The sequence below is a fragment of the Saccoglossus kowalevskii genome, chromosome 1 (genome assembly GCF_978046115.1).
Source record: "Saccoglossus kowalevskii chromosome 1, keSacKowa6.1, whole genome shotgun sequence".
NCBI lineage: Eukaryota > Metazoa > Hemichordata > Enteropneusta > Harrimaniidae > Saccoglossus > Saccoglossus kowalevskii.
Genome location: NC_140641.1, coordinates 42546154 through 42557465, shown reverse-complemented (window position 1 = coordinate 42557465; position 11312 = coordinate 42546154). Strand labels below are relative to the sequence as shown.

Sequence of the window (11312 nt, the reverse complement as noted above, 5' to 3'; positions counted from 1 at the left end):
ATGCTGCACTGAAACAATCATAACACTATAGTGATGGTGAAAGTAATGCTGCACTGAAACAGTAACAACAATAATACGGCAGCTAAGATGACTGCAATGCTACAGCCAGCGACAACAAAGCAGTAACAACAATAATGCTGCAACCATGGTAACAGTAATGTTGTAGTTGCTGCAGTCATGCTGATTATAACATTGCTGTAGTCAAGGTGACAGCGATACAACAGTCACAATGATAACAAAGATACAGTCATGTACACCTACAATCAGTGATTCAATAAATGCTGTCAGTTTCTAATCCTTTCTTAAAATATCAACATCTATTAAAAAATGTCCTGATATATTAATTTTAATTACAAAGTTGTTTGTTTGAAAGCTTTATTAAGCAAAAAATGTTAATTTCTGCAGCACACTATTATTTAAACCTGTTTCTTTTAAATAAAAATAAATTAAAAATCGAAAAAGCAATATTGCACAAAATAAATATATCTGTAAATTATAAGACAATGTAAGGCACCTAATACCCGATATAATCCAGTACTGCATTGCACCATGGGAAGTGAAAACATGTGCTTTCAACAGTGACAATTACGTGTGAGGAACAAGGTATTAGACAAATAAAAAAACATATCTTGATAGAAAACAAATGGTGGATTTTCCACTGAAAATATTAATAAACATGTTGATTAAAACAAAGAAAGATGTCATCAACATAAAATAACACCATCATATGGTGCAGAATAACTACTAGAAATGCTGCCGGTGGGCTTTCACTTTGTTTAATGAACACTTATGAAATACTTGTGTAGATAAAAATACAGTTCATATTACAGTTTATTTTGCAATAACGTATGGAATTTATGACAGACATAATGAGTCAACCCTCATTTCAAAATAATCAGTAACCAATAATATACATTATTGTCAGGTAATAAACACAAAATTAGTCTACTAACTTTGCCAGTTGACAAAGTTCAGCAAACCTTTTGTGACCACTGCCATCTTGAACAAATGCTCTCAATGCATTCTCTTCACTGGACCGCAAAATATCAAGTGTGTTCCTATTCAAAATAGTGTATCAAAGTGGAACAAAAGGCATGTAATAAAATAATACATATCCTGCAGCAAGTATTCAAAAATCTTCAATAAAAAATTATATTCAAAACAGATACAATAATTAACTATACTTGAAGTTGAGGAAGATTGATCCTGAGCAGGGTTGGCTCATTATTACTGTATCCATAAATGCCATACATAATTCTGCTACTAAATCTGAACCTACTACCAATTAATTAATAACTAGACAACCTGATTAACAGGTAGAACAGCTAAGTAGTATATGCATATATAATACCCTGTTTTAAATATGTAACGCAGAAATGTACAAGCAATTTTGAATCCAAATAAGGCAAGTTTTGGATATTTCATTTTAGCTCTTATTAGGAAATGAAATAATTAAATGATTGAATAATTAGAAAAAAAACACATTATTATTAATGATCTGATTCTATCTAAAAACATTTTTTTCCACAAAAAAATTCAAAATAAAAAACTAAAGCTCTTTTTCCCTACAAAAATAGGGTACTGGTTGATAATTTATTGTATTTTTTTTTCTAATCAGAGATTTGGAGACAAAAACAATTCTTTGGTATCAATAATTTTTCAAAGACATTAATTACTCTTGCAAAACAAATGTATTGTAGTGAAACCAGTACAACTATAAAATATTTGATAATAACCATTGCACACAATTTCTCAATCTAAAACATACTAATTCATCTTAAAGGGCTGAGTATTGTACAAATTAGAATTTTGTAATATATGTACTACAGAGCAAAAATCATTGTTGTGGTACCAAATGAATAGACTTATATAAACAGCATCCAAGCATTTATAGGAATCTGCATATTACTAAATGTATCATTTTTACAGTGTCACCAGACATACAGTACATTAATGTGTATTACTACATAGACACATGATGAATCTCAGGGGCTTTAAGTATCAACAGGAAGCAAGGTAGTTATTGGTGATGAAAAATTCTCATATACAAATATTTTATTTCATACAGGAGTGAGGGCAAGGACCAGAGGAATTAAAGTGAAAGGTGGGCATTTGGTTATACTCAGTAGAAGATGAAATGTTTGATATTGTAGGTGCAAGGTGAACATAGTAGAGGTAAGTCATGCAAAAAGTCAGTGTAGATGTAGGTAGATTGAGTGGGTGGGTATGTGCATAGAGGGGAGGTTTGGGTGTAGGTAGTAGAGTGTATGGAAAGGGTGTAGGTAGGTGGGGGCATCAAGTGGGTATAGATAATTGGTGGGTGCATGGAGAAAGTGTTTGGGTATAGGTAGATGGGTGCACACAGAGTGTGTTAGATGTAGGTACATGTAAATGTGTTTATAAAAGGAGTGAAGGAGTACATAGGTGGGCTGATGCATGAAGAGGGTGTTTGGGTTAACGTTGGTAGATATGTACATATAGACAGTGTAGGTAGGTGGATGCAAGTAGTGGGTGTAAGAGGGGGGTGATTGGATAGTGTTTGTGGGTGCATGGAAAGGGTGTTTAGATGTACGTAGGTGTGTGTTGAATAGATATAGTGGATATGTGGGACAAGGGTTCTAATGTTATGATAAATGAACTATCAAGGCACCTTTTAAAGAAGTTAATTGAGCAACAATGGCTTTATAGAAATCCCTGTTCTTTCCTCTTTCCAAGGTTAAACGCATGCAGACATATATGACTAAGTATTCTGATCAGATTCATTTATACACTCTAAGGTATCTGCAATAATTTATAGCTTGTCAAGTTTATGTGTAGATTCAATGATTACAACTATAACTTAGAGTACTGACGTGTTAACACAATCTACATGAGGTTCATGTTAACAAGCTAACTGCAACAGAAGCCTCTACATTCATGTTATCAAAATATTATGTACAATTCAGACATTGTACACCTACTTAGCATTTTTATTTATATATCAGTTGATATAATATGGGCAGTGCTTTGTATTATGAAAATTACAGCAAATGAATATTTAGCTTGTAGAGGGAATTAAAATAAACCTCAACAGCATAACTTTGGTAGATAAATGCAATGCAACATGAACATGCAAGTAGTAGAAGTCATGTTGTACAAACTTATCATACATAGAAGTATGTATCCAACAATTCACCCCTTTGAACTGATATTCAAACTCTTGGTATTGAATAAAAGAGGTAGAAACACTACAAGAACACTTCACCAGCAGGTAGAATAGTTTTTGGAAACTTCTGCCAGAAATAGACACTATCACTCTCAACATTGAAGTCCAGTGAGACAACAGACTGTAGATCATCAGGAACTTTATTCATCGGGACAAAGTAGACTGCAATGTAACGATTCTCATGTATTGAGTCACCATCCTCACTCAGAAGGTCAAGAGCTTTCTGTAGCAGTTTACCACATTTCTTAGACTTTAGAAAGGGACTTGATATGAGAGCAACAATCTTGGAAGCCTGTTTAGCAATATTCAGATAGATATCATTGAAGTTTTTAGCGTTCTGGATATCAGCTTGTAACACAATTCTTTGACGTTTTTTCCTTTTCAGAAGCTTTTCCTTCATTTCTTGTGCTAGATGTTCATCTACTGAGTGATGTGCCAAGAAGACATCACAGAAATAGGTACTACTTGTCACATGACCATTAGCTTGACCATTATTCATTAAGGCCTTTGCTTCCTGAGCTGAGAAACAAGAAAATAAATTAACTCTTGATATGCGTTATAGGTTTACATGGCACATGCACATGGCATGATGACAACCATATATTACATGTGAAATCAGTTTTGCATGTTTTTATGTGATGGCCAAAACTCATAGTTTGAAATTACTTTTAGTGACAAAATTTATTGTAGTCAAATTTGAATAAAATACACTATCAGTGACTAATAAAGGGTTAGTGGATGTCCAGGACATGATTGGTTGCAACACACTATGCTATATAATAGAGTGCCACATATACATGTAATATGGTCGCTGTTGCCTCATGATTGGTTGCTATATGCCATATGGAACAAGATTGGGTGCCATATGGGAGAAGATTGGGCACCATATGGGAGAAGATTGGGTGCCATATGGGAGAAGATTGGGTGCCATATGGGAGAAGATTGGGTGCCATATGGGAGAAGATTGGGTGCCATATGGAATATGATTGGTTGCCACACACCATTTGGAACATGATGAAGTGAAACTTGCAGCATGTAATCTTTTGCAATTTTGTTCCATTCAAAACCCATAAATCCTAAACAAGTCACACTGAGATGTAAAGACCTTTGAGTGATGACCAATATTGTTAGTTAGAATATCTTTTTTAAAAACATGGAGCTAGGATGAAGAGATCAATTAAACACAGTAGATACAATGTACATACAGTGAAACTCAAAATGTAGATTTAGAGAAAAAATAAACAGTGTACGTGTACCTTGTTGTTGATAAGGAGCTAATTGCTGAGATATATCTTCCCCACTGCCCATTGTTACACTGTGTATATTAATTCTTGCATTGTCACCAGTATTCACTACAAAGTTACCATCCACACGTATTGGACTCTTTACATCTATAGCATTAGCTGCTTTCTTCTTAGCTTTGGCAACTACAAACAAAATCACATTAATTGTTTCAGTCTGCTGGCTCCTAGTTTATTACCACTATATTTCTATCACACAATAATAATGTCCTCCACACTTACCTCGATAATTACGTACTATACATATTACAACAAGAACTAACATCAAACCCGCTGTCACTGCAGCTGCTATCACCACTGGCAATAACCAAGGGTATTTATTTCCTACAAATAAAACAACAATAGTAAAATTCCACATAGTGATCATCAGCCAATCAACTTACTCTACTGCATATGCTAACTTTAACCATGGTGCATTAAGCTATACGACAACCATGGTACATTAAAGCAATATGACAACGATGGAGTAAGCTATGTGCCAACCATGGTGCATTAAGCTATATGACAACCATGGAGTAAGCTATATGCCAACCATGATGTAAGCTATATGCCAACCATGGAGTAAGCTATATGCCAACCATGATGTAAGCTATATGCCAACCATGGAGTAAGCTATATGCCAACCATAGCTTAAGCTATATGCCAACCATAGCTTAAGCTATACGCCAACCATGGCTTAAGCTATATGCCAACCATAGTGTAAGCTATATGCAAACCATGGTGCAAGCTATATGACAACCATGGTACATTAAAGCAATATGACAACGATGGAGTAAGCTATGTGCCAACCATGGGGTAAGCTATATGCCAACCATAGTGCAAGCTATAAGCCAACCATGATGCAAGCTATATGCCAACCATGAGGTAAGCTATATGCCAACCATAGTGTAAGCTATAAGCCAACCATGATGCAAGCTATATGCCAACCATGATGCAAGCTATATGCCAACCATAGTGTAAGCTATATGCCAACCATGGTGTAAGCTATATGCCAACCATGGTGTAAGCTATATGCCAACCATGGTGCAAGCTATATGCCAACCATGGGGTAAGCTATATGCCAACCATAGTGCAAGCTATAAGCCAACCATGATGCAAGCTATATGCCAACCATGAGGTAAGCTATATGCCAACCATGGGGTAAGCTATATGCCAACCATGGAGTAAGCTATAGGCCAACCATGATGCAAGCTATATGCCAACCATGATGCATGCTATATGCCAACCATAGTGTAAGCTATATGCCAACCATGGTGTAAACTATATGCCAACCATGGTGTAAGCTATATGCCAACCATGGTGCAAGCTATATGCCAATCATAGTGTAAGCTATATGCAAGCCATGGTGTAAGCTATATGCCACCCATGGTGCAAGCTATATGCCAACCATAGTGCAAGCTATAAGCCAACCATAGTGCAAGCTATAAGCCAACCATGATGCAAGTTATATGCCAACCATGGTGCAAGCTATATGCCAACCATGGGGTAAGCTACATGCCAACCATGGAGTAAGCTATATGCCAACCATGTGGTAAGCTTTATGCCAACCATGGTGCAAACTATATGACAACGATGGAGTAAGCTATATGCCAACCAAGGTGCAAGCTATATGCCAACCATGGGGTAAGCTATATGCCAACCATAGCTTAAGCTATATGCCAACCATGGGGTAAGCTATATGCCAACCATGCTGTAAGCTATGAGCCAATCATGGTGCAAGCTATATGCCAACCATGGGGTAAGCTATATGCCAACCACTGGGCAAGCTATAAGCCAACCATGGAACAAGCTATATGTCAACCATGGTACATTAAAGCAATATGACAATGATGGAGTAAGCTATATGCCAACCATGGAGTAAGCTATATGCCAACCATGATGTAAGCTATATGCCAACCATGGAGTAAGCTATATGCCAACCATGGTGCATTAAGCTATATGATAACCATGGAGTAAGCTATATGCCAACCATGGAGTAAGCTATATGCCAACCATGGAGTAAGCTATATGCCAACCATGGAGTAAGCTATATGCCAACCATGGAGTAAGCTATATGCCAACCATGATGTAAGCTATATGCCAACCATGGAGTAAGCTATATGCCAACCATGGAGTAAGCTATATGCCATCCATAGCTTAAGCTATACGCCAACCATGGCTTAAGCTATATGCCAACCATAGTGTAAGCTATATGCAAACCATGGTGCAAGCTATATGACAACCATGGTGCAAGCTATAAGCTGACCATGGTGCAAGCTATATGCCAACCATGGGGTAAGCTATATGCCAACCATAGTGCAAGCTATAAGCCAACCATGATGCAAGCTATATGCCAACCATGAGGTAAGCTATATGCCAACCATAGTGTAAGGTATAAGCCAACCATGATGCAAGCTATATGCCAACCATGATGCAAGCTATATGCCAACCATAGTGTAAGCTATATGCAAACCATAGTGCAAGCTATAAGCCAACCATGATGCAAGTTAAATGCCAACCATGGTGCAAGCTATATGCCAACCATGAGGTAAGCTATATGCCAACCATGGTGCAAACTATATGCCAACCATGGAGTAAGCTATAAGCTGACTATGGTGCAAGCTATATGCCAACCATGGAGTAAGCTATATGCCAACCATAGCTTAAGCTATATGCCAACCATGGAGTAAGTTATATGCCAACCATGGAATAAGCTATACGCCAACCATAGCTTAAGCTATACACCAACCATGGCTTAAGCTATATGCCAACCATAGTGTAAGCTATATGCAAACCATGGTGCAAGCTATATGACAACCATGTTGCAAGCTATAAGCTGACCATGGTGCAAGCTATATGCCAACCATGGGGTAAGCTATATGCCACCCATAGTGTAAGCTATAAGCCAACCATGATGCAAGCTATATGCCAACCATGATGCAAGCTATATGCCAACCATAGTGTAAGCTATATGCAAACCATGGTGTAAGCTATATGCCAACCATGGTGCAAGCTATATGCCAACCATGGTGCAAGCTATATGCCAACCATAGTGTAAGCTATATGCAAACCATGGTGTAAGCTATATGCCAACCATGGTGCAAGCTATATGCCAACCATGGGGTAAGCTATATGCCAACCATAGTGCAAGCTATAAGCCAACCATGATGCAAGTTATATGCCAACCATGGTGCAAGCTATATGCCAACCATGAGGTAAGCTATATGCCAACCATGGAGTAAGCTATAAGCTGACCATGGTGCAAGCTATATGCCAACCATGGGGTAAGCTATATGCCAACCATGGTGCAAACTATAAGCCAACCATGGTGCAAGCTATATGCCAACCATGGTGCAAGCTATATGACAACGATGGAGTAAGCTATATGCCAACCATGGAGTAAGCTATATGCCAACCATGGTGTAAGCTATATACCAACCATGGTGCAAGCTATATGCCAAACATGGTGCAAGCTATATGCCAACCATGGAGTAAGCTATATGCCAACCAAGGTGCAAGCTATATGCCAATCATGGGGTAAGCTATATGCCAACCATGGGGTAAGCTATATGCCAACCATAGCTTAAGCTATATGCCAACCATGGAGTAAGCTACATACCAACCATGGTGCCAGCTATATGCCAACCAAGGTGCAAGCTATATGCCAACCATGGGGTAAGCTATATGCCAACCATAGCTTAAGCTATATGCCAACCATGAGGTAAGCTATATGCCAACCATGGTGTAAGCTATGAGCCAATCATGGTGCAAGCTATATGCCAACCATGGGGTAAGCTATATGCCAACCACTGGGCAAGCTATAAGCCAACCAAGGTGCAAGCTATATGTCAACCATGGGGTAAGCTATATGCCAATCATAGTGCAAGATATAAGCCAACCATGGTGTAAGCTATAAGCCAACCATGATGCAAGCTATATGCCAACCATGGTGTAAGCTATAAGCCAACTGTGGTGCAACCTATATGCCAACCATGGTGCAAGCTATATGCCAACCATGGTGCAAGCATGCCTATACTAACCATGATGCAGAAAGGTACATGACAAATATGGTGCAAGCTACATAAAGTATGTAAGTTGGGACAACATATTACTTAAAACTGAATCTTACCTGATGGTTTTTGCTTGACAACAACCAACTTAGTAGGATTTGACATATTCTGACCAATTCTACTTGTGGCTATACACTGATAACTGCCTTCATCACGTGTGTTGACATTATCAATAACTAACCAGCCACTATCATCTTGATACACTCTGTAAGTACAAGTTATTTATAGAAGTATACCATGTGTCAATGCGAATATGTGTATTTTTCTCAGTAATTTGATACACCTATTCCATGCTTCTGGTAAGCTTAATAATCATTTTAGCTATGGCAGCTAAATATCCTTTACATACAACTACAAACCCGTTTAGTTACTTGGCAAATAGTGAAAAGATAGCATTATGAATGTGTTTTTTTTCAGACTAATGTAGAAAATTGAAATATCCCACAGCAACAGACACTATATTTAATAGTATCATTCTGATGTTTAATTTGACTTTCCATGGGTGGTAACAAATTTTTAAATGAGAACCATTTTCTCTCAGCCATTTGTGCTGTATCAGTAATTTGCCATTGGCAAATGACAAAAGGTTAGCGGAATCCCAGCCTATTCAAATATTGAATTATTGTATACATGTACTACTTGAAACTGCATGACAAATAAAGCAAGTATCCAACTAATGAACCTAATTCGTATTCTAGACATTACCCGCGTATGCTTCTTACCTTGCCTCAGAATCATTATAAACTAGAAATTGATCATCTTTTTTCCAGGCTAGATCTGGTGTGGGAAATCCGTTAGCTTTACAAACCAATCTTGCCTCCTTTCCTTCAAAGGCTATCAATGTCTTATCTGATGTGTTAATGATTTCTGGCATTGCTGGCTCTGCAAAACACAACATGTTATTCAAGCAGAATTCACACATGTGCTGATGCCATGCATAATAATGTACTACATGTTTTGTTGCACTCAAGAAATACAATATTTAAAGAGAACAATATGAAAAACAGCTATAGTACTTGTAATGTATTGAATGTACACAGAACTGTGAGTTATCTGATTTCAGCATACATATTAGACACTTTGGTAAATTGAATTTCAACTATTAAAATACATTATATATGTTGGAAAATTAATGGTAAAAATAGTATTACAAGGATCCATTTAGTTAGATTAAGCCAGTTCCTATACATTTAGTTAATATTAGATGCCTTAACACAATAAACACCCTAATTCTTTCCAGTTTTGTGACAACATTGTTTGTGTTTTATGTATTTTCTATAACTTTCTTTGATAATTTTAGACCAAGTGTACATAATTTTTTATTTGACTACAGACCTTAAAACGTGGGGCTGTTTATTGGATTAATTTTCATACTGGATTATTTTGGAAAAAATATATAAAAACATTTTTTTTATTTTGTAAAAAGAGACAAATGTTGACTTAGACACTAAAAGAGTCAATAAGCACAACCTCCTTAGTTGCATGGTTTCACTAATATTGACCAATACAAAAACAGTTTTGCTAATATTTACCAATACAAGAACAGTTTCACCAATAATGACCAATACAAGAACAGTTTCGCCAATAATGACCAATACAAGAACAGTTTCGCCAATAATGACCAATACAAGAACAGTTTCACTAATATTGACCAATACAAGAACAGTTTCACTAATATTTCCCAATACAAGAACAGTTTCACTAATGTTAACTGATACAAGAACAATTTCACCAATATTGACCAATAAAAAAAAACATTTTCACCAATATTGACCAATACAAGAACAGTTTCACCAATATTGACCAATACAAGAACAGTTTCACTAATATTTACCAATACAAGAACAGTTTCACTAATGTTAACTGATACAAGAACAATTTCACCAATACTGACCAATACAAGAACAGTTTCACTAATATTTACCAATACAAGAACAGTTTCACTAATGTTAGCCGATACAAGAACAATTTTACCAATATAGACCAATACAAGAACAGTTTCACTAATATTTACCAATACAAGAACAGTTTCACCAATATTGACCAATACAAGAACAGTTTCACTAATATTTACCAATACAAGAACAGTTTCACTAATGTTAGCCGATACAAGAACAATTTTACCAATATAGACCAATACAAGAACAGTTTCACCAATAATGACCAATACAAGAACAGTTTCACCAACATTGACCAATACAAGAACAGTTTCACTAATATTTACCAATACAAGAACAGTTTCACCAACATTGACCAATACAAGAACAGTTTCACCAACATTGACCAATACAAGAACAGTTTCACCAACATTGACCAATACAAGAACAGTTTCACCAATAATGACCAATACAAGAACAGTTTCACCAATATTGACCAATACAAGAACAGTTTCACTAATATTTACCAAACAAGAACAGTTTCACCAACATTGACCAATACAAGAACAGTTCTACCAATATTGACCAATACAAGAACAGTTTAACTAATATTTACCAATACAAGAACAGTTTCACCAATATTGATCAATACAAGAACAGTTTCACTAATATTTCCCAATACAAGAACAGTTTCACTAATGTTAACTGATACAAGAACAATTTCACCAATATTGACCAATACAAAAACAGTTTCACCAATATTGACCAATACAAGAACAGTTTCAATAATATCTACCAATGCAAGAACAGTTTCACTAATGTTAACTGATACAAGAACAATTTCACCAATATTGACCAATACAAGAACAGTTTCACCAAT

The 11312-nt window shown here is 36.4% G+C and overlaps 1 protein-coding gene across 2 annotated transcripts in view; it reads right to left on the bottom strand.

Moving 5' to 3' along the window:
- Positions 1-344: 344 nt before the first annotated feature.
- LOC144343547 (uncharacterized) overlaps positions 345-11312 on the bottom strand; it is a 91181-nt gene continuing 80213 nt past the window's right edge. The window contains exons 4-8 of one of the 2 annotated variants that reach the window (XM_085502201.1): positions 9278-9437; positions 8615-8760; positions 4729-4830; positions 4462-4632; positions 345-3724 (exon numbers count right to left, since the gene is read on the bottom strand). In XM_085502201.1, the coding sequence (XP_085358327.1) occupies positions 3228-3724; positions 4462-4632; positions 4729-4830; positions 8615-8760; positions 9278-9437 (1076 nt within the window). In that variant the 3' untranslated portion in view covers positions 345-3227. The remainder of the gene's footprint in view (positions 3725-4461; positions 4633-4728; positions 4831-8614; positions 8761-9277; positions 9438-11312) is intronic. The other variant, XM_085502204.1, reaches the window with a different exon arrangement.